At 42.0% G+C, this 23,027-nt stretch overlaps 3 protein-coding genes across 7 annotated transcripts in view; all 3 read right to left on the bottom strand.

Moving 5' to 3' along the window:
- Window positions 1–237: 237 nt before the first annotated feature.
- CREBZF (CREB/ATF bZIP transcription factor) lies at window positions 238–4,323 on the bottom strand. 2 transcript variants are annotated; one of them, XM_050902918.1, is made up of 4 exons: window positions 3,398–4,323; window positions 2,650–2,727; window positions 1,215–1,285; window positions 238–635 (listed from the first exon to the last, which is right to left on the bottom strand). In XM_050902918.1, exons 1-2 carry the CDS (start codon window positions 4,321–4,323, stop codon window positions 2,679–2,681), a joined length of 975 nt encoding a protein of 324 aa, XP_050758875.1. In that variant the 3' UTR covers window positions 238–635; window positions 1,215–1,285; window positions 2,650–2,678. The 2 variants fall into 2 exon arrangements, with proteins under 2 accessions (XP_050758875.1, XP_050758877.1); XM_050902920.1 differs by having other exon boundaries at window positions 2,650–2,715.
- Window positions 4,324–6,325: 2,002 nt separating this feature from the next.
- On the bottom strand, window positions 6,326–7,393 carry CCDC89 (coiled-coil domain containing 89). Its single transcript, XM_050915186.1, has one exon. It carries the CDS (start codon window positions 7,391–7,393, stop codon window positions 6,326–6,328), a length of 1,068 nt encoding a protein of 355 aa, XP_050771143.1.
- A 3,944-nt stretch (window positions 7,394–11,337) lies between these two features.
- SYTL2 (synaptotagmin like 2) overlaps window positions 11,338–23,027 on the bottom strand; it is a 47,097-nt gene continuing 35,407 nt past the window's right edge. For all 4 annotated transcript variants that reach the window (XM_050891913.1, XM_050891922.1, XM_050891931.1 and 1 more), the window contains 8 exons: window positions 20,651–20,770; window positions 19,482–19,651; window positions 18,787–18,889; window positions 17,626–17,796; window positions 16,420–16,498; window positions 15,402–15,501; window positions 14,432–14,637; window positions 11,338–13,429 (listed from right to left, as the gene is read on the bottom strand). In XM_050891913.1, the coding sequence (XP_050747870.1) occupies window positions 13,284–13,429; window positions 14,432–14,637; window positions 15,402–15,501; window positions 16,420–16,498; window positions 17,626–17,796; window positions 18,787–18,889; window positions 19,482–19,651; window positions 20,651–20,770 (1,095 nt within the window). In that variant the 3' untranslated portion in view covers window positions 11,338–13,283. The remainder of the gene's footprint in view (window positions 13,430–14,431; window positions 14,638–15,401; window positions 15,502–16,419; window positions 16,499–17,625; window positions 17,797–18,786; window positions 18,890–19,481; window positions 19,652–20,650; window positions 20,771–23,027) is intronic.

Here is a 23,027-nt window from a genome sequence, read left to right as displayed (position 1 = left end):
GTTCAAGCGATAACGCTTTCCTTTTGTCCTCACAAAATTAACTTGAAAGACAGATGAGTAAGAACATTTCTCCTGCATACCCTGATCCATTTTATCTTGTTTTCTAACTGATGACCCACACAGATAGCAGCAACAGCATTCTCCCCTTTCTGGTTTCCCATTTTGTGTAATGAACCACTCAATTAAAGCAAGGCGTTAATGAGAGGAAAAAGATGAAAAAACATTTGAGCCCATAAATTGAAAGATCAACAAGTCTGATTTTATTATGATATTGTATTCTTATCTGGATGGCACATAATTACAAAGAAACATTTACAATATATTTTCAAGTATTAAGTTATGTCATTTCAAGGCTTCCACTTCAAAAAGCTACATTAATAATACACCATACAGATAGTACAGTCGGTTAGAGTTTCAAAGAACTTCCTCCCCACTATTTGGTTTAAATATGATTCAGTAGGCACTAGAAATGCCTGCAGCCACTTACTTTCTTGGGACTTGACCTTGTTCTTGTACCGGTATACATCATTTTGCATGTCAGAAAATCAGCTACTCTCAGACACAGCTCACAGGTAGTTTCATGACTAGAGCGATGTGCAGGTTCACAACAGAGACCAGAACTACGTCCCTGACCCCTACCGTTTAGCAGTGATGCAAAAAGAAAGAATGCATATTTAAGTTAACTTAAAAAACACTTCTACACTGAAGTAACTGTAAAAATGCCATTGTAACATCCCATACTTGCTACATTAGTGTTTCTCTTTTCATCAAGCACGTTCAACTTCAACATAAAGCATGTTCATGAAGTCTGAGCTAGGCAGATTGAGCCTAGGTTGAATCTAACTCAATTATTTCCATTTTGCGTATCAGTCAGTACGCGTCTTGATGGTTAACTCTGATTCCTGTGGCACTGGTATAACCCATCAATTACAGCAGGGTTACACAATTTAAGACTGAAACTTTGAACAGTCCTGTTGATGCCACCACAGAGGTGTAAGGTAACACGTATCCCACTAAGTCTCTTTTGTGCTGGCAATATACCCTGAACAGATGGAATTCTGCATACAGTGGAGTAAAACCTGTTTGACAGGACATTGTCTTTCAAAAAAACATCTTGGATGACAGTAAACGATCCCAGCATTCAACCTTTTTTTTTTTTTTAACCAAAGACAGCAAAAGCCCTGTTACCTCTTTATTCTCATTTCTTATACTACCTTTTAAAATAAAGCAGGAAATGTGGCCAGCAGCTGGTCCCGTCTCTTCTGCCCCAACACAGCTGAATCCACTTTAGCATAAAGAAAAACAAGGATGCTAAATACACATATACTTTATCACACAGTGATGTTTCACAAAGAAAAATCAAACTCCTTTTATATTGACGAACACTTGATAGGGTCTAGCACCAATAAAGCAAATGACTGGGAGAAAACGCTTTCACCTTCTACTTAGCCTTAAACACAAAATTTAAGGCTTTAAGAAACAAGACTTCAGAAACACTACACAGAATCTTTGTTTAAAGAAGTTAATAAATGAAACTGTTTTAGGAAAGTCTATTCTTTGTGAAACCTCACTTTACATATTATCATTTTCACAATCCTTCCCCCAACTGACATACATATAAACAACCTAAACATTATAATACAACTGAAAAAACAACCCACTCATCTTTTGTGATAGGGAGAAACACTGACTAGTACAAGAAAACACACGCTATTGTTTGCCAAACTATTTTTCCTCCTATCTCAGTTAATTATGGAGCATTTTTCAAATCATTAGCCTCAAGATACATCTTTGCCCATCTCCAAACTGTGCTTAATTATATAAAGTTATAGATTTCTGGATACTGTAAGAGGCTAAATTAAGAACTCTACGGTAAAATTAAGCACATGCATATACATGCAATGTCTTTAAAATTTAAAGCTACTTTGAAGTAAAATAGGAATTTCAGTGTGCACGGGCACAGAGATTTACTTATGGGAAGCTAAAGTAACAAGTTACTTCGATGCACTGCATTCTTCAAACCACAATTCACGTTAGAGGTCCATGCAAAAAAGTGACTCCTCTACATGAGGATTCCACTGTACAGATATAACCAGTGTTCAGGTTCTGTTTAATCAGGCAAAACTCCGCATCATGAATTAAAGCAAGCTAGAGGCTAGAGAAGGACTTTTTAAAGGTACCGTGCATCCCTAACACTAGCCAGTATTTTAAACCAACAGGTCACAAATTCTTTTTTTTTTTCCATTTAAAAAACAATTTACTTACATTTTTGGGACAGTCCCCTATGATAAAAGGCTGCAAATGTCACAGCCCCCTTATTAGCATATTTTCCCTTTTCAGCTCATCAGATACTTAGTTTAATAGAAAATTCCTATTTCAAATGGCGTGAGCATTTATTTTTTAATTCAAAACGTAGCACATGTATTGGCTACTATGTGCATATTCATTTAAAAAAGGAAAAGGGGAAAACAGCTAATTAGAATGACGTGATTGTAATTTTCACTATTAGTTATCATCCAGAGCTAGAAACATTTTGGCAGAGTAGGCCAAGGACCAGAGAAATCATTTCCTGAACCAGTCATTACAAGCGACTGGCATAAGCAAAGCAAGCTGTCTGATACCGCATTATGGGAATATATTGATCCTTACCAGGTTGCGAGGTGGAAAACGACTGTTCTTTAACCCCTACACAACGGAGCCTGGCAGGGCAAGCACCTAAAAGAGAAACTGTCAGAGAGGTTTTAATAGTAATGTATAACTGAGATGCAGTACAATTTTATATGCATGCTTTCTTTTGCCGATCATTACTATTTTCTTAAGTCTGTCCAGTGACGATGTCTTAATGAAGTTTTTGGTTTGGTTTTCTAAGCAAGCATTTTCGGCTCCTCAGGATAAGCAGGCTAGACATTATCTGACTCAAGACCGGGTAGTCAGTGTTATCTTTACTGGCAACTGCGAAGTGGAACCCAGCACACCTTCATGCGTCAGGTCGGCATGATCTTTTCACCCAAGTGCTGCAAACGGGCTCTGGCGGCACCTCTGCGTGTATATGCGCGTGTCAGTTTGCACGATAATTATCGCACTGCTGTACACAGCTTTGCACAACTCTTACGCCAAACAGGCTCAGACCACTACCGTCCACACGCCAGATTTACACGACCTTTAACCAAGGCCACCATCTGGCTCCCAATGTGCCGTTCAAGAGATTTTTTTTTTTTGTTTTGTTACCCTGGCCACTTAAGTGCCAGGTTCCCCTCCTCTGCATCTCCCCCAATACCACCCCATCACCACTGTATTTATTCTTTTCCTCCGCACCATCGCCTGCTTCCTCCGCCACGACGCGAGGCCCCTAGGGGCGAGAACCCCACGAGTACTTGCAGCAGGTACTTGACCCTACATTTTGAAGGAGGCCGCTGCTCGCCGAGCACAGATGGAGCAGAACTCCACCGACACCTGATCCCGGTCCACGTGGAGGCAGATCCCGCCGGGGGCCGCCCACTCCTCCTCCGTCTCCGTCACCACCGCCGCCTCCTCCAGGCTGGGAGGCCGGGAGCTGGGCAGGGCGTAGTCGTGGTCGCTGCTCTCGCCGGCAGGCTGGAGGTGGTGGTGATGGCGGCGGGGGCTGCCCGTGTCCCTGAAGAGGCTGGTGCTGAGCTGCAGCCCGCCGGCGCGGATCCCGGCTAAGCGGCTCAGGAGCTGCCCTAGAGCGCTCTGGTTCGCCAGCACGGCCCGCAGGTAGCTGCTCTCCCGCTCCAGCTCTCGCAGGCGGCGGCTGAGGCCGCGGTTGCGGTCCCGCAGCTGCCGGTTCTCAGCAGCCAGGCCCTGGAGGCGGCTCTCCAGCCCCAGCACGTACTGCTTCTTCTTCAGCCGGTTCAGCCGCGCCGCCGCCGCCGCCTTCAGCCGGCTCCCAGCCCCGCCGTTCCTCCGCCCGGGCGCCGCCGGCCTCTGGCCCTGGCCCGGCGGGGGCAGCGGCTCCGGTTCCCCATAGAAGCAGCCGCTCAGCTCCGCGTCCAGGTCCCAGTCCGGCCGGGCCGCCTCCAGCAGGTCTCCCAGCTCCAGCCCCGGGAACCAGTCCTCTTGCTCCCACACCTCCAGCGGGCCACCGGGCGCCTCCGGTTCCTTCTCCTGCCGCCGCGGCTCCAAGGCGCCCGCCTCCCGCCGCGGCGGCTGCTGTTGTTTGGGCCGCGCGGGGCCCGGATCCCCTTCCCCGCCGCCATCCCGCCCTCTCGGGGCCTGCCCCGCGCCGGCTAGCGGCCAGACGGCGCCCGAGGGGCTCGCTCCGCCGGAGGAGGCCGCCAGCAGCTGGGTGAGGCTGTGGCGCATGGCGGCGGGCGAGGGGCCCGGCGGGACGGGACCGGAGCCTGAGAGAGCGGAGCGCGGCTGCGGCCCGGCGCTCCCGCCGCGGTGCCTGTCGGGAAGCGGCACCCTCAGCGGGGCGGGGGGGGGGGGCGCCTCAGCCACTGCGCCCGCGCGCGGGAAAGTGGCGGCTGTGAGGGGGGGTGAGTGAGGCGGTGGTGAGTGAGGGGTGATGAGTGAGGGGGTGATGAGTGAGGGGGGTCTCCCACCCCCAGACACGGCCGAGGGGAGGGAATGGGGATGTCCCCCCGGGGGCGGCAGTGTTTTGGGCGCTTTCCCGCCGGACCGCGGCAGGGGCTGGGCCGGAGGCGTGTGGGGCTGTTCTGTCACACAGCGAGTGGGTGTCCCCAGCCCAGGTTTAGGCTGTTTAAGTACCTGGTTTTAGGCGCTCTTGCAGTCACCGGAGGGAAACGGGCACTCCTCGCTGCATTTCGACTAATGAGAGCAGCGGACTCGAGTCCTGCCGTGTTCCTTCCTCTCAGACCACGGGCCTAGCTTGTAGCCTGGGTCAGTTGGTGTTTACACTGCAGATGCCCGCATTTAGATTAATTAAATGTGCATGCGGGGTGGGCACATCAGGGGGAAAAAGGTGGTTGAAAAGTAGGAGGACGTGGTCCATAAAACGGGTGTGGAATGACACTTGTAGGAGCCAGGATCAAAATGAAAGGCTGTGGTTCATCGTGCAGCAGGTAGCGGAGCAATACTTCTCACCTGGCTTTGTGTGGGTTCAAGGAGAGTCCAGAGAAGTTCAGAAGACAAGCCTGTTGACAGCTACTACTTAGAAACCACATCTGGTTCAGTAAGTCCTTGAGATGAACTGGTCGCAAGCTGGAGGATGTTCTGGCCATTTCTGTATGCTTCTGAACACGTGGCTCAACAGATACCAAGCTTGACGTGGTGCTGCTGCTTTGTACATGCTCAGGACCAAGAGCTACCCAAACAACTAGCTAAAATGTTGAGTTACCCCATGATATACAGGCATGTGAAAGATCTTGGAGAGCTCTCGAGGCAGCTGCCTACAGCCCAGGTGGGGGATGCCATCATGGGTTTTTTTGTTGGAGAGTTAAAGAGCAGGAGCTGAAACTCAGCAGCCAAAAACCTCCTCCTTGGCTGGGAGAGAGCGGGATGCCTCTGTATCCCACAGTGCTGACAGGAAAGGGAAAGATTTTTTTTGTCAAAAATTGCCAGACATACACCCTTCCATTTAGTGCATCACTACTAGTTTCTCTGCAGAAAACACCTAAAAATCAGAAAACACTTAAACTGGCAGAACATCTAGAATCTCAACTTGTTTCAAAGACTATTGAAATCACGCAAAGACCTGTCAATTTATTTTGAGCTGAACAGGGATATAAATAATGCTATGACATTAAATAAGACTAAAACTGTAGAAACCCACAAGGCTACTAGACAACTATACCCAATTGTCTGCTTGAACATCAGGTGTTGTATGATATTATTGTTCTGACCTGTTAAGTTGCTGAATCATGACTGTTCATGACGTAGACATTGCAATGTGTGATTTCTTTCTTGGAGCCTCAGCGTTACCTCTTACATGCCCAACCTCTGTTGAACTTCAAGGGACAATCAAACACGAAAGGCTAAGGGTTAGAGCTTTGGTCCATCTTGGAAAATGATGGGCTTTTAACTGTAAAAAATGAAAATCTATGATACAGCAGAGGTTAGGACCAAGTAAATCAAATTCGTATTTTACGTTTTCCACCCTAATCTTTCATGTCACAGGTTTGACTAGTTCAACAAGCCCCGTTCAGATTTAACAGTGTACAGATCTTACTTATGTAAAAGCGTAACAAAAAAAAAGGCTACAGAACAGTCCTTGCAGGAGGATTTAAGCTGGTAAGTACATTACAGAGAAATCAGAAGATGGTCTCATGGAAAGGAACAAAACGCAGTGGTGTGTTACAGTAGAGGCACCATGCTGAGATGAGAACAGAGGACAGAGCTGCAGTTACGCAATAAAATGGCGGAGTTTGACATTCAGCGCTTTTTCTTTAGTCAGTAAATCCGTACTGTGCTTTCTGTAAGCATCAAACTGCAGCGAGAGTTCGTTGTATGCCTGCTTGCTGCTTTCGAGCTGTCGTTGGAGCTCTTGGACCTTCAGATCATTGTCCGCTGCTGCTGCCTCTTTCATGAGGCGCTTTCCTGCTCTGTGCCTGGCTTTTTCTGCAGTCTCCAGCTTCTTCCCCAGCTGCTCAATTTCCCGCTGCTTATCTTGCAGAGCTTTGCCCCTCTCCATGGCCAGGTTCCGTAGTCGCTCTTTCTCCTCGTTCGCCCTCTCCAGCTTGGCCTGCAGCTCGCTGCCCTGAGCCCTCCGCTGACTTTCTGCGTGCTCTACCTGTGCAACAGTTTGTTGGTGCTCCTCCTGTAGGCGTTGCAGCTGTTTTTTTAGTGAATCGACTTCGCAGGCGTAGGCACTTGCTTGCTGGCTCTGAGCTTCTAGCAGCTCCTTTTCTCGCTCCTGGGCTCTGCGACTCTCGTAAGCGCATTTCTCCTGTAAGGAGTCTAACTGCTGCGAGAGCTTTCTGGCCTGGGCAGCAAGCTGGAGCACTTCAGCTTCCTTCTCTCTCACAGTCTGGCTGAAGAGCGCTTCGTTCTCCTGCCGCAGGCGCTTGTTCTCCTCCCACAGCTGCATATGGCGTTTCCTGTGGTCGTCCTTGAACTGGATCATTTTTTCATGGTTGTTGGCCAGATCCGTGAAGCGCCCCTCCAAATGCTGAATCCGTTGGGTCTGGGTTTTCATTTTCACAGCATCCTCTGTCCTCAGTTTCTCCAGCTCCATATTGAGCTGCTCCAGGCCTCTGCAGCGTTTGCGTGCATCGTCTGCTTTTTTCTTCAATATACAGATAAGGTGATGCTGCTGTTCTAGGCGTGAATGCAGCAGAGCCTTCTCACTCTCCTCCTCTTCGGGGCTCTCACAGAATTCCTCCAGGCCCTTTGTCAGATCTTCCATGTCTTTGCCCGTCTCTGGATCGCTTGTGGAGTTGGTCATCCCCGCCTCTCTCTCATCCTGAGCCATGGAGCCCCTGTCTCAAACAAAGATGAGACACAATTTTATAGCGACTGCTTCTCTTAGTGACATTCAGCATAATTAAACAGTACCCAATGGTTATGTGGCTGTCCTGGTTTCAGCTGGGATAGAGTTAATTTTCTTCTTAGTAGCTGGTACAGTGCTGTGGTTTGGATTTAGTGTGAGAATGATGTTGATAACACGCTGATGTTTTAGTTGTTGCTAAGTAGCGCTTATCTTAAGCCAAGGCTTTTCAGTTTCCCATGCTCTGCCAGCAAGCAGGTGTGCAAGAAGCTGGGAGGGAGCAGAGCCGGGGCAGCTGACCCGAACTAGCCAGAGGGATATTCCATACCATGGAACATCATGCCCAGTATATAAACAGGGGGGAGTTGGCTGGGAGGGGCGGATTGCTGCTGGGGCATCGGTCAGCGGGTGGTGAGCAATTGCTTTTTTTTTCCCCTCTTCTTTTTTTTGTTATATTCCTTTTCATTATTATTATTATTATTATATTTCATTATTCTTAATATTATATTTTACTTTAGTTATTAAACCGTTCTTATCTCAACCCATGAGTTTTACCTTTTTTCCTGATTCTCCTCCCTATCCCACTGGGATCGAGGCGGGGGAGTGAGGGAGCGGCTGCGTGGTGCTTAGCTGCTGGCTGGGCTTAAACCATGACAGTGGCCAACACCACTGGGATCAGCCGGTGGAGTTTCTCTGGAAGTCCAGAGAAACGGGCGCGGGGGGACAGGACCTCCCGAAACCAGCGGCAGCCTGCAACAGGCGCGGTCCTGCAGCCCTCCTCGCCTGCTTTGCCCTGCTTCAAAGTCAGGCGGACTGATGAGAAGGGTGCCAGGCTCGATGATGCAAAAGCAAAGAATGTAGGCTTAGTATTTGCGCAAGCCTATTCATTTGCTGATTACTGGCTTTGCTAATTATTCCTTCTCAAAGCGCTGTTGTTGTAGCTACAAGAAGTACCATTATATTTAAGTAAAAAGCTTGTAAGTGATAAAGCTGTAAATAATTCCTTAAGCAATCCTTTTCCTCTGCCTTTATTTTCTCCTACGGATCTGGTATTATAAATGCAAGTAAAACATAGAGGGCTACATCAAACTTCTAATTTATTTATAAGTTTTTAATAGTATATTGCTCATTAAAAATAACTGAATAGCCTTATCCCGTGCTTAAAGATTTATGAATAAAATAAAAGATCTATACAATACTAATAATTACTGAATGCCCTGTGATACAAAGACTTGGTGCCTGGAGAAACAGTTCATCATTTGAGTTTTGACACTGATTTGCTGGATTATTTTAGGCATGTAATTTTAAAAGTCTGGTGTCTCATGTAAAAATAAGGGAAATATTTATATTACATTGGCACCAAAATCACTACCGGTGCCTAATCATACGGCATGCTGCCCAGATGTATGAGAAGTCAGCCTAAAACCGATCTACGAGTTTTTCATTCAGACGCAGACCTGGAACTACACAGCGCGCGAAACAGCATGCTGATGGTCAGGTTTTCTGAATTCCTGGGCTTTGACTGGAGGTAAAGATAAGATGTGGGAAGGAGCCAGCTTAAAGGAAGGGTGAAAAATAATGTACACCAAAAATGAATTAACGCCTGTGAAGCACGGACAGTTTCAGAGCTGCAGTAGGGACGCTACCTCTGTCTCCACCATCCTGCACTCCCCTACCGCTGTTGCTACCTTGGATCCTGCCAAAACAGTTGGAAATAATGGAGGAGAGGGGGAAGGACTAAAAGGTTTAGGCCATCCAGTGGAGACACAACGAAGAGCAGGGTTTAAGAGGAGAAAACTGTTTTCTTACCAGGTGTTTTCTTTCCCCTGACCGTTTGTTGCCACTCCTGCTGTGGGGCTTCTGTCTCCATGGAGATAAGAGTCTGAATCCAGTCACCCCAGAGCTCATGCCTTCATCCGGGCTGGTTGGAGCTGGGCCAGCCCCACGAGAGTGGCTGAAAGAGCTGGGATTGTTTCTTAGCAAACCAACCCTGCTGACGCTCTCAAAAGCACCCAGATTTGGTAAAGGGAAGAGGATTTGCACAGGTCTGAAGAACTCCTGTCTCTCAGCTTGCGCCCTGTGCGTGCCAGAGGAGATCGCAATGGCAGGCTCCGACCTTCTCAGAACATGCTGAAGGTCTACGGTAAGTAGACACAGCCCTTGCCCTAAGCAACTGGCAACTTTATTCAGTGGTTAATGAAAAGTCTGGTAGATAGGATAGGGAAGGGGAAGAAAAATGCAGCTGGAAGGAAAAAGTCACTGCAGGTTTTGCTGGCTCCACTGGAAAAGGATAGGAAACAGAGAGGAGTGAGTGATGTGGGTAAAGGATATGAAGCAAACAAGACGAGGAGGGCGCAGCACCAGATCTTTCAAAATGGGTAAGATCAGAGTGATGTGGGTTGCTGTACCAAGTCAGGTTTGCAAGCTTACTTGCAGAAACAGGAGGTTTCTGAACACAGAGCATGAAAGGAGAGCTGGGACTTTGAAGCCTAGTTTATAGGAAGTAAAGATGGTGTAATTTAGAACACATGCACACCAATATATGCATATACGTGTACCAAAAACAACCCCATTCCGGGCTAAAGCAAAGATGAGATTGTAAAGTGAAGGAAGAAAAAAAAAAAGGCGAAAAAGTGTTGTGTTTCTCCCATTCATTTCTCTGGGCAAGGATGGACATATGCTAAGACACTCTAGGAGTATGGCTGCTTTGTCATAAAGGTGAACTGGAATTAAGAATCCAAGCACAGCTATTAATTTATCAAACTGCCCTTTAGTGAGTAACTAACTATACACCTTTAAAGTTGTGGTTATGGATGACTAAAACCTTTCCTTTTGACTGTAGAGCAAAGAAACTAGAGTTTCTTGAAACTTTTTGTCCTAATCAACTTCATAAACTTGCATTTCTCTATCAGCATATTATCGATCTGGAACATACTACTGTAGTGAGGAATGACTATGAATTTGGTAGAAAGCTGTATTTATTATGTGAATGACGTTCAGAGGTATGTCAAAAATACCAATATTTTTAAAAAGTAAATTTTGCATGACTTTAGTTAGATGTTTTCAATACAGAATTCCTGCTGGTTTACATGATTAGATGCAGCCATTACTTTCAAGCACCTTTTAATAAGTCAGCATAATATCCTTTAGCAGGAGATGAAATCGTAATGTTTCTACTCTATAATTAAATCCTACAGCACGCATAGGGTAATCAAAGCACTTTTTCCACTCAAAGCAGCTTGGTTGGTAATCTTCCCTTCTATTGAAGTTCATCTCACCAGGACAGCTTTGACTTTTCTTGGGTCTGACAATAGTAAAACAGTAAAAAGATGGTAAGCACAGCTGCTAAAGCTCTGCTGAAAGTCTTTGACTTGAAGATCTATAGTTTGATGCAGACTCTGTGGCAGACTAACGACAACAATAACATTAAAATATCTAGCGTTGTTAAGCGCTACTTACTTTTCAAAGACAGTACTGTGACTGCCTCTGCTGACCTGTGAACTTGGAAGCAGGAGGAAGACCCACTTGTGTGTGGTGACAACTATCCTTATAGGTTTACCTATAATAGTCTCCATTTTCTGCACATGCTGAAAAAAGGTGTTAAAAACTGGGGAGGAGCACTGCATTTTTGTACTAAAGGACCCATTTTTGTTACTTGGCTCTGTTTCTTGATTAATCTAGATGAGTACATAATACTGCTGTATCATTAGTTAATCACACTAATTAATTACAAGTGCAGTGCACAAGTAAATCTTATGTTCATGTTCAGGTAGCTTTTCAAAATTTAAACTGAGTTTTGATCCATTTAGTGTAGTGCTAAGCAGCGTCTTTCGAGATAATGACAAAATGCTGTGTCTCTCTCTAGAATGGTTCAAGAATAGTGAGACAGAAGATGACTTGACCAAAAGACAAGGAGATTGACACTGTCACAAACCAAACATTTTATTTTGATGGCAGTCAAGTTTAACTATCAAAATTTTGTACAGTATAGAACACAGCAGATTACACGACACTTGCCTGCAAATCTAGAACCTCAAGACCCCATCCCTAGGGCTGAAGTCCCAAAGCTGTTTTGACATGGCAATGTATTTCAGCTTCACAGGAAGCACAGCAACTTTAATCCTGTGAAATTGTAGGTCATGTTCACAGCAACCTACATTTTCAGGTGAAAATGAATTCATATAGGCAGTGAATACAAATAAACTAGGTGCCTCTTTGCATTTCCAGAATCACCACCCTTTCAGGAGTGGCTCTTTAAGAATACAGAAGCAAAGTAGCTGCTGTGCCGCTGAAGTACAAATACATTGTTCTGAAGTGTCATACGCAAATTGTTCCCTAGTCATACAGGAATAATGTTTTGTATGTAGCTGGCAAAGTGGAGTGTAGCAGCTACCAATCTCATCCAACACACCTGAAGCAATAAGAGATCAAGACTGACAACTACTTTTGGCATTTGTAAACTCCACAGGCTGCCTGGTCGATGGGAGAGAAAGTGGGTTCCCCGGCAGGTCGAATAGCACCTTTCCTTTTTTCCACTCATAGTGTATAATAAATACCAAGTAGCATTGACATTTCTATGATCAAATTAAGCAACTGAGTTGGAGCTGTGAAGAGCCCCCTTCTCCTCTCTACTCTAACTAAGGTGCAAGATTTCACCAGCTTTTAGACCTACACAGTTGGAGCGAATAAATGTGCATTTATTTTCAGAAATGTTTTCTGTCTGCGTTTTGTTATATCGCATGCTGAATTGCTAACATAAAACACTGTGTTTTAATAAACATTGAATCCCTATTTAGCTTTAATAGGCTGCTTTTATTAAAAAAAAAAAAGTAATGCATTTTGTATTTTATGCATTTATCTTTCTTTAGTAGCATGAATTTCTCTACAAGTTACAAATTCCAGTCCTATTTCCTATGCTGCAAAGCTATCTAAACCAAGACCACCAAAATCCCAGCATTCTCCTAACGGTGGCGCTGAAGCCCAGACAAATTACTTTTTGATAAAAAAAAAAACCCAAGCTAATAGGTATAGGTACAGATGAGTACACTTTACAGAATAAATACCCAACATACTTGTCATCACTAAAATTGGCAGGTTTAGATCCTTTAGAGTAGCATTTGAAGAAAAAAGTTTCACCTCTATAACTTCAGCATTTAAGAGTAAGGATTGTATACTAACAAGACGATAAACACATAAGCAAACTTTTTATAACCCTGATTTTTTTTATAGTACATTGGAACTAAGAGTCCTCTGCACCTTGCAGAACAGGACATGGTCAGTACCACTTCCTGTAGTGCTGCTTTCATTATAGAAGCGACTTTCATATCCTAGAAATGTACAACTACACATAAAGGAACTTTCAAAAAAAAAATCTTCATGCTCATATTCCTCACTGGAGAGATGTGACATGGCACAATGAGGATACAAAGCACATACTAATGAGCATGAACAAAACGCAACCTGTTGCTATCTTATAACACCACTTCATGAACAATCCTAGAAACGTACAGAAAGAGTTGACTTGCTCTTATTTCTTTGCTGGTAGTTTAGATTATTTAAGGGATCAGCAACGCTTCAGTTAGGCAACACAAGCAGCCAGGTGTCACAGCTACCTCTACCACTGAATTCTGTAAGTGCCTTCTTTCTTGAAGTAATTTTCAGTGAATAAGAAATAAAAGAATCCCTTAAGTTTACATAATAATCTGCAGGCAGAAGTTTAATTTGAAATACAAAGTGACATTTGACAGTACAAAACCAGAACAGCAACAGAGCAGAGTGTCAAAAGAGCTACTGTGTTCCTCTTCCAAGTTTCACCCCCACACCTTTAATTTCATTCCCAAGGTTTCTTTTTGACACCAGCAATTACGAAGCCACCTTATTTTGTCAATTTTGCAACCATTAGCATCCTGAGAGGTAGTGTATCTTCTATCCATGTGTTCGGCGAGTTCATCATCTTCTCCCAAAGGGCAATTTCATCTGAAGTAGAATCCATCCAGTCTACTGTAGTTCCATAGCTTTTGCCTAGAAAAATGTCAGTTTTAAGCAAAAAGTTACTTAATATGCTGCAGAGTTGAGAGCAGACAATCAAATGTGCCTGTCTTCTAAAATGGTTTCACCTCCTCAGGTAGCTGACCTAGTACTTCGAAGATCTAGTTCTACATTTTTACACTGGAACTATTCTGTCAAATGTGATTAACGACAGTTTCACATGGAAACTTCGTCATCTTTCTCCAGGCTTTTTTTCCTTGTTATCCTTAGTCTTTTTGTCACAATCCCAAGGAAAAAGCTGTATGGGCGATTAACATCTGAGAGGGTTTAAGAATAAAAGAGGACGCTGATTTTGTACTGAAATACAACCCTGGGTACTCTAAAATTCAAATTGAGATTTACTATCCTAATTTGTATTTTAGGTTATTCTGGTGAACCATGCAAGAAGTTAGTTTGGGAAAAGTAATTTTTTCTTGTATTTGCTTGAAAAGACTCCAAACACATCCTCCCCTCAGAGAGGACGATGAAAGGGACAAATATAATGATAGGGAAAACATACAGTTCTTCTATCTGCACATCTTGTATTGCCCTTATGCTAAAAATTTGTTTGCATTTGTAAGTTTTCCTATCCAATGTCTTCAAATCTTATCATGCATTCCTGATCTATCCTTTTATCTCCACCCAATACTGTCTTTACACCACATACCTAGCTTTTGCATGCGTAAGTTTGTAAGACTTCAAGATTCTGGGTGCAGGAATAGCATATGCTTGTACTTCAAACAGTACCAGATACAATGTATGGCCAAAGGTTTATTTCTAATATTTCCCCTTACTTGTCAGTCATCCTAACCCTCATAACACTACTATTCTTTACATTTCAGGATCTGTGCTGAAGAATAGGTAAGCTACTGAATGAAATAACTGAAAGGCTGTTCAGTGATCTTTGCAAAAATAGAAGAAATGGAAAGGAAGAGGGGAAAAAAAGGAAACACTGTATTTTGTAAATTAAGGATTAATGTGTAAGTTGTCCAGTACCTGTTCCAAGGCCTATCCTGAGACCTCCCAGAAAGTGGTTGGCTAGTTTGTTGTGATCCCAGACTGTGAGTTCTATGCAGGCTTCTTTCAAATCTTCTGGTCTAAAGCCATCGTAGACCATGGTGTGGTTGAATACCGGGTTTGTAGTTTTTGCCACTGTTCTTGTTTTCTGGCGACTTTTTCTGCTCGTATCTGGCAGAATGGTACTTCAGAAAGAAAAAGCATTGTCAGTTTGCACTTGCACAGCATAGCCTGCATTAAACATACCGAATAGACAAAAACTACTGATTAACGCTGTCCTTTGCATGTTAGAATGTGACTGAAGAGAAGACGCTTTAGCATCATGGAGATGAAGCCAAAGGTCATATTCTCAGTCCCTTCCAAGAAATACAGGCAGCATGTATCCACCCTTGTGCTTCAGAGGATGGAAGGGAAGGGGAAGTCAGGTGGGGAAGAGGCACAAGTGAGTTTATTTGCTGTATTATCACTAATGACACTGAAACCTTTTTGTTGCTGCCAGAGATTTCCCAACCATCTTGTTATTCTTGTCTCTTTACATTTTAAGTCTGTATGTGGAAAGCAAGGAGGAAGAAATACAACTATGCTTCTCACTTCTATCTCCTCCCACAATTTGCTAAGCTAAACCATACTGTTGCACAAACACACTTTGTGTAAATGCAAATAAAAGCGGGCACAATTTTGACTAGCCCTTCCACCAAGGAACTGAGCAGACAAAACGAAAGAGTAGCGATTACACAGAGAGTTCTCCCAGTATGTTTTACTTGGTGGTATATATTTAGCATCTTGAAGTTGTAAGCCCTGCAGGACAATTTGCATTACAATAAAGGAGAATCAGAAAGTAATTAGGCATTTTTTAAATTTGAATGTAGAAAAATGAAGATAAGATTAAAAGGCACAACTGTAGCATTATTAGGCCACCATGTTTGATGACTTCAACCACAGTTCTTACCACTTAATAAAAGAGTTGAGCCTGTTGCCTCTCAGAAGAGGTAGGTCATGGCATTCCTTCACCCAGATGTGGACCTCACCAGTAGATAGAGTCTTCTTTCCTGTAAAAATAAAACAAAACATCTTATTAAGCCTTGTAGATCCCTTTTAAATGTAATTTCTATGATGCAGCAGTTCCTGCCCATTTGTACAGTGATACTCAGCCTAAACTCTCATTATCTCACATCTTAATTCAACATTCCTCTCTGTACTCTTGAAGCTGCAGTCTTCATCCCATCAAAGTACTGCAAGATCACATCATGTCTGTATTCCTACAATGACTTTTCTGTTACAACTAAACAAATACGTGCTACTGGTCTTCTCTTTCCAAGCCTCCGAGATAAAGAGATCAGGTTGTCTTCAGTCTGTGTGATGTTAGCATTTATTGCCGCTTGTACTTTCAAATAAGCTCCTTCGTGCTCTTAATATATTTGATTCTTATTGACTGACTGGCTGGCTGGATTAAAGACGTGACTTCACTGTCAGATCAGCCAGTTATCAGTTGCCAGACAAGATTAAACCAAACAGATCATACTGCTATAAATCGCTGCATTCTAAATACTTATCGCTATTTTCTACTTCTAATATTGCTTGAATTTAGTGTGTTGTCATTGTTTATTTAGCGGATTGCAGCACCTGCCTGATGATTTATAATCTCTAAAATTATTAGTGATAAAACAGAATTTTGTTACACCTACAGACTGCATTACAAATCTAAGATTATAACAATGAGGTAGTTTCTTCTGTAGTAATCTTAAAAACAACAAAAGATCCTAAAGTGATCTTTGGATCCTAAACCGAATTCATGACCAGGGTGACTTAATCCTGTAGGAAAAAAAAAAATTCTACTTTTATGTTAAAACAAGATGTCTGAATTGGCTGAAAAACATTAAACAGCTTTTTTTTTTTTTTTTTTTTTTTTAAAAAAGAACAAAAACCCCCAAAGGCCTGACAAACCCAAACAAAGAAGCAATGCATACCTCCAACAGGGTGTGGGACGTACTGGAGGGCTAGTTTCATCTCCCCTCTGTTTTCTAGTTTAAGAGCCATTGTTGAAGTCTGCAATTTAAGAAAAAACAGCCACAAATCTCAAACCTTGCAGTTCATGCACAGAGTTTACCATGCAACTGGAACAAGCTTGACTTCTACATGAGGCAAGGTTTTTTTTCTTGTTTCCTTATCCGTTAGTCTTCCCTCAGTTTACAGGACATAAGACATTTTAGGGCATGTTTAACCACTTGACAGTGCCTCAGATACATAGCTCTTCCACTAAAGCAGAAAACAAGACCCAGGAGAGGCCAAAAGGCTTTGAGGGCACATCTTTTCCACTGTTATGCACTTATTTAAAACTAGAACATATGCTCTTTTAATCAGGAAACTTACTCTTTGTGCAACAGAAAGTGCACTTCTATAAACTCATTTCTATAGGAAAGTTTTGTCTCATTTAATACAGTCCAAAAATCAGCCTCAACAAGAGTTATCTTGCAAAAAGGCACAAGAATGTCACTTCTTCGTAGAGAGTCATGGACCATCTGTAGATGGAACATGGCACCTGTTAACATTTGGTTACATTTATCTACCCAAAACAGTTTTAGAATCAGTCGAATTAAACTAGGGCTAAAGACTACCATGACACTCCTGTTTTGTTCTACAAATTATTAAACTTTGGACTGAGCTAATTTTGGAAGGAACTAACAAAGTAAATTCAAGAAAAAAAAAAAAAGATAAAAACAACAAAAGCAACCAGAACCTTTGGCAGTGGCTTAGCTAAAAGTTTAGGTTTTGGCTGAAACCCATTAACAAACGAGGCATAGAGACACGGAAATCATCATTACATCTCATATTAAAATGTTGCTGCACTTGCTCCATATTCTCAGGAGGTTTACTTCATATTCAGGGAACAAGTGCCTTCAGGTATCTGTTGCAGCAACATGACGTAAGTGAAAAATACCTTGAAATTCCACTCCTTAGACTATGAGAAAGTTTTTCCTACTATAATAGCCTACCTACTTACTAGACTAATAGAAACCTCAGAACTGTATGTTTCGTTTACCAGTAAAGAGGTATTTATGATTATAACCAATGCAAAAACCACAGAACACACAAGACCAAGCCTAAATAATGACCTGGTTTTGCACTTACGCAGCAGGAAATACAGAACAGCTAACCCACCCTTAGTAACCTACCCTTGGCTTGAGTGGAAACCAGTTGATCTGCTTGTTGGATTTATCATTCCAGTCCCAAGTTCCTAAATCCAGCTCCACTTCACCAAGGAAGCTATTCCTCCCAAAGGTATCATTGTGCCAGACAGAGATATTAAGGCTTTGGTCCTTTAGGAGACCCTTCTCAATTTTGTACTGCCAGGAGAAAGAAATGAGGAAAAAAATTAAGCTGGATTTTTATCAATGCTGTGTCTGAAAGTGACAAGGTGTCCTGGTTTCAGCTAGGACAGAGTTCATTTTCTTCCTAGTAGCTGGTATAGTGCTGTGGTTTGGATTTAGTAGGAAAAGAATGTTGATAACACACTGATGTTTTCAGTTGTTTCTAAGTAGTGTTTCTACTAAGTCAAGGATTTTCAGCTTCTCATGCCCAGCCAGCAAGAAGGCTGGAGGGGCACAAGAAGTCGGGAGGGGACACCGCCAGGACAGCTGACCCAAACTGGCCAAAGAGCTATTCCATACCATATGACATCATGCCCAGTGTATAAACTGGGGGAGCTGGCTGGGAGGGGCGGATCGCGGCTCGGGAACTAACTGGGCATCGGTCAATGAGTGGTGAGCAATTGCATTGTGCACCACTTGCTTTGTATAGTTTAATTCTTTTAGTATTACTATTGTCATATTATTATCATCATTGTTTTTCATTCCTTTCTGTCCTATTAAACTGTCTTTATCTGAACTCACGAGTTTTTTTTCCTGATTCTCTCCCCCATCCCAGGGGTGGGGGGGGAGTGAGCGAGCAGCTGCGTGGTGCTTAGTTGCCAGCTGGGGTTAAACCACAACACAAGGTTAGAAAAAAAACGTCTGAGTTTATACATCCATAACTGCTTACTACTTCATTTCAGAACAAAACTCTCTTCATGTTTTACTTTTCATTTCAAGCATCTTAAGCTCATGCTTAGCTTGTGTTTGTTTGCAAGAAGTATACAACAACCAGTGTTCTCAATGCTGTATCCAGAGTACACTGTAGAATTAACCTATCAATGGAGGGACATAGGTACTTCTACGGAGCAATCCATGTCATCCTAACGTCTCTTTTGCGAGCATCTAGACCTGTGCCTAAAAGTTAAAGGTTCCTCATACTTCATGCACATCGTATTTCATATCTAGTAATCGTTTGATAAATACCCGCAGTATTTCATTATATACTGGATTAAAAGTTTTCTTTTTGACAGAGGTCTTCCGTTTGCCCAGCTTGTATTTCTCTGGAAGCAGGTAGGTCTTTACATACCTAAAATTTAGACAGGCTGGTTAGAAGAGCAAAAACCCCACCCTTTCCAACTTCCCATTCCAAAATACACAAGTATTTGCTTATAAAGTAAAAGAAATCCACTTAACTAGCCATTATATTGTTCAGCTTGTTACATTTAAGAAATAGAACAGCAGTGGTGAAGTATAACAATAGTTTCCAAAGTGGGACATTAACCTCCTTCTACCAGGGGGAGGTCTGTTGAAATGTCTCTCAACTCATGCAAATACAGAATATTTAACTATAGTATGCCTAGATATCATATTTATAGGCTCTAATCCTATTGAAAACTTATTAAAGCAGGATTTACCATCTGGAAAGTTGAATTTTAAAAAAAGAATTTCATATTCTTAAAAGTTTGAGCTTCCCATGTTAATATATGTACCAATTTATAGTGGCAATTCTATATTCAGTTCAGAGTGGAAAACCACATAAAGCATGTTATAGTCTCTGCATTTATTTATTGGGTCGTTTACTCCAACAGGTTATAGAGATTGAAAAACCACCATCAGTTTTCATTTTCACATTCAAAGAAAAACTTCCATTAGGAAATAAATATATTCTCTATACTTACGGGTCTGAACGCTGTCGCTTAACATCTGCCACTGCCAAGTCTTTACACTGGCAAATAAAAATTTGGAGCTCGTTCAGCTGTTCTACATAATCAATAGCAAACTGAATGTTCCCCTTCACATCAACATTGCCAAAGTCTGCACTATAGATGCTCATCAGACTTCCACTCACCTGTATCATACAAGAGGAGAAAAATTTTCCAGGCATTGCATTTCACCAGATACTTCACAATTAGGGTAGAATTTATGCTCAGAATTCAGACAGTAAAGAAATCAACTGTGTCCCTTTAGATGTAATAACGAAATAGAATGGACGCTATTATACAAGCTTCTCAGCAAGCAGATTAACAGAAGAAAGGTACTTGTAAGTCAAAGGTGTTAGGCCACGTTTTCTACAAAAAAATTTGAATGTGTTTATTGCATTGAGTTAGAAGAAATAAAACGATAGGGTGCTGTAGATCTGGAGATTGCCTGTGATCAGATCCTTGAAACATTACTTATATATCTCTTCAGCTGATCTTCCTTGCAGAAAACAGAGCCTAAGAGTTTAGGACAACAGGCCTTCTGAAAATAGTGACAAAAAGATTAGTGATAAAGTCTATATGGCTGAATTATGTACCTAAATAAAACACTGAAAATTAAACACTACATATGTAGAAAGAGAAGGATGTACAATCTTTTTTTAATCTCAATATCCTTCCCCAAATTTCTACTGTTCCCCATAAAGTCCACATAAACTAATGACTTTTGGTTAGCTAGTTCACTGACTTAATTACGCACCCCACGTACCAATACTGTCTCTTGCTTTCACTTATTTCTCCCTCCTTTCTCCTTTTCTAAATGTTTGTTCTATATAAATTGTCCCTCATTTTCAGCTACAAATGTAAGCTCTTAGGGTAAAAGCCATCTCTTTGTTCAGTGTTTATAGAGTATGCTGCACAGCAGAGTCCTGAACAGGCTCCAATATATTACTAGAAAACAAAAAAGTAAAATCAATTTTATTTTATTTGTTTTAGGCAATTCCATGCAAGGGTTCACATAACAGAGGGGGAAGCAAGGAGACAGAGATGCCAAGGGAAGGAAGGTAAGAGGACTAAGAAGGGAGCCAAAACAATACTGAAGAGATTAGCGAAAGCAAAGTGCCATTAAAACAAGGCTTTGGTTTACATACAGAGGATAAGGAGGCCATGCCAGAAGAGCCGCTAAGATTGGTTAGAGAGCTGGGACTCTTCTTGATTCTGCCAAGGGAATAACTGCTTTCTGATGCTGTATCTGTCTCTCTGTCATCACTCTACAAAAACATCACAGAAAGAAAGTCTGCGTAGGTTCTTTATAGTCACAAGGAACATTAAAAAAACAAACAGAATTTTAATGCAGATTGAGACACAGTGAAAACCTGAATTTCAATCCCCTTGTAGTGCAACATGAGTAATTAATATTTCTTGAATTAGGTCGTGCACTTAAATTTGAAAGGGAATTTTTCTGATGGAAAGCCTACACTGAAAATTTTTTAAAGCAGTAATGCAACCAGGTTTGTTTTTTGGTTTTAAGTCTCAAATAGCAATGAAAAAGTACAAAGTTAACTTCAAGACAATGAAACTCAACTTCTCTACTTCACTATCTCATGTTTAAACTCATGCAAGTGATAATGCTCAGGTCTCTTATCAGTCCCTTTCTGTTATGTATCAAATACTATCAATTCTGTACCTTCTAGCTTGAAGGCAGCTAGCTGGAAGGTAACGTGCACAGTAGAACAGCACTGGATACAGTGAATGGCTTTTGCAAAAAGCCCTTCTTGCAGGAGGACAAGCAGGGCCCTGCTTTTCCATCAGGGAACTGCAGTTTTGGTTTATTTGGTGATTATCGGGTTATGTGCTTACAACCCCGCTCTGTCTCAATGATATCACTGTACTAAAGAATCGATGCTTTACTTCCCACGTGTGCCTTGGCATCTTCCTGTGCAAGCTGTTACAGAAAGCATCATCTCCCTGTTGTATTCCACCCATGAACAATTTACAAGGCTTTCCCCCTCTTTATACAGTTCTGAGCTGCTGTCATAAATCTTCCACTAACAGATGCAAGATTAGCAGACAATTTCTACACACATTAAGAAAATTAATATTTATAGAAATAAGTATTTAGCATATAAGCATTTTGAGTAAGTCTTTATAAAGGTCCGTTGATTGTAGCTTCTCTGGCTATGTCTATACTGCTAAGTAAAGGCAGGCCAGGACTGTTCCCCAGTTCAGAGGCCAAAGGTAAGGACTGACTAATGTCCATCCTACCTAGGGGAAGGCTTCCTGAGAGGAAAAATTGTTTTGGAGAGAGCTATTTGGGACTGTCCAAAATAAATCCAGGGAGTGAAGTAGCAGTTAAGCAGTGTGGATAATCAGTCCTGTTACACGGACTCTTTGAAAGACAGGAAAATCCTAAGCCCTCTTATAGAGGAAGGATATATGGCTTCCCTAAGACCATTTTAGCTGCTGTCCACACAGTGGGTCAGCAGAAGAGATACAGGACTGAACCCAGTTCTGCTTACTTTCAACCCAGTCCTTAATTTACTCAGCAAAGCCTGCTCTCTGGCTGGGAACAGCCAAAGCTCTTCTCATGGAGGTTTGTGGAATGTCTGGAAGTTCAGAGACAAGGAATTATTAAGCACTGGGGTGACTGCATGCCTCCAGAATACATTACACATGCGAATTTTTTTTTTTTTTAAGTTAATTCCAAATGTTAAATAAGGATATTGTTACTATTCACAAGTAGAGAACCCTTAATTTTTTTAGGCTATCTCTTTTAAGCAGAAGGAAAACACACTGGTACTCTAAGAGATAGATTTCTTTGTATTTCTTCTTTAATTAAGAAGTATGTTATTATCAGAATTCTTTATTTTTAAAATAATTCCAGAACTGAACTAGCACATAGAAATGAGTGTTAATACTATCATGACTACATGGTGTCTACAATGCTTATTTCTAACCTGTTATTTCTACTAGATTTATGTTATCCATTCATTAGTTTCATGCTTCGTATTGGCCAGATGGTAATTCAGTGATGATAAACTCCAAGGCAGAACCAGCACATGGTATACGTACATGCTATTTTTATAGTTATACACTCTATTTTTATATATATACACACAAATATATATATGTGTGTGTGCATGCGTATGCCTTGTAATACATCCTGTGCTGTGAGCTTCATAACTCAAGACAGTATTGGGAATAATCACAATTTTAAAAATAAATTTGGGGGGCAGAATAAACAGATTTGGGTGCTGACAATTTCTTAGAATATCAATATGAACCATCCCCAAACCCTTTCTACTGTGACCAGATTGATTACTTATAGTCCTTTGGCTTTCAAGTATTTGTCAGACTGTTCCATTCAAAACCCACATGAGTAAGCTTTTTAATTGGCTTCTTACAGAGGCTGTAACTGGTTGTTTTTAGATGCCCAGATACTCATTTCAGACTTGTTTGGTATGCCACCTCTCATGCTTTGAAATGCTAATCTTTTGATCCATCCATGGTGCAATGTTAAGAGCCTTA

This window comes from Gymnogyps californianus, chromosome 1, assembly GCF_018139145.2.
Source record: "Gymnogyps californianus isolate 813 chromosome 1, ASM1813914v2, whole genome shotgun sequence".
NCBI lineage: Eukaryota > Metazoa > Chordata > Aves > Accipitriformes > Cathartidae > Gymnogyps > Gymnogyps californianus.
This window is presented reverse-complemented; position numbering and strand designations above follow the sequence as displayed.

Excerpts from the sequence above, each read along its gene's own strand:
- CREBZF (XM_050902918.1), bottom strand. The coding sequence starts at position 4,323 with ATGCGCCACAGCCTCACCCAGCTGCTGGCGGCCTCCTCCGGCGGAGCG. Across the intron at positions 2,728-3,397 it reads GCAGCGGCCTCCTTCAAAAT|TTTCTCTTTTAGGTGCTTGC; the intron begins GTAGGGTCAAGT and ends CCTCTCTGACAG.
- CCDC89 (XM_050915186.1), bottom strand. The coding sequence starts at position 7,393 with ATGGCTCAGGATGAGAGAGAGGCGGGGATGACCAACTCCACAAGCGAT.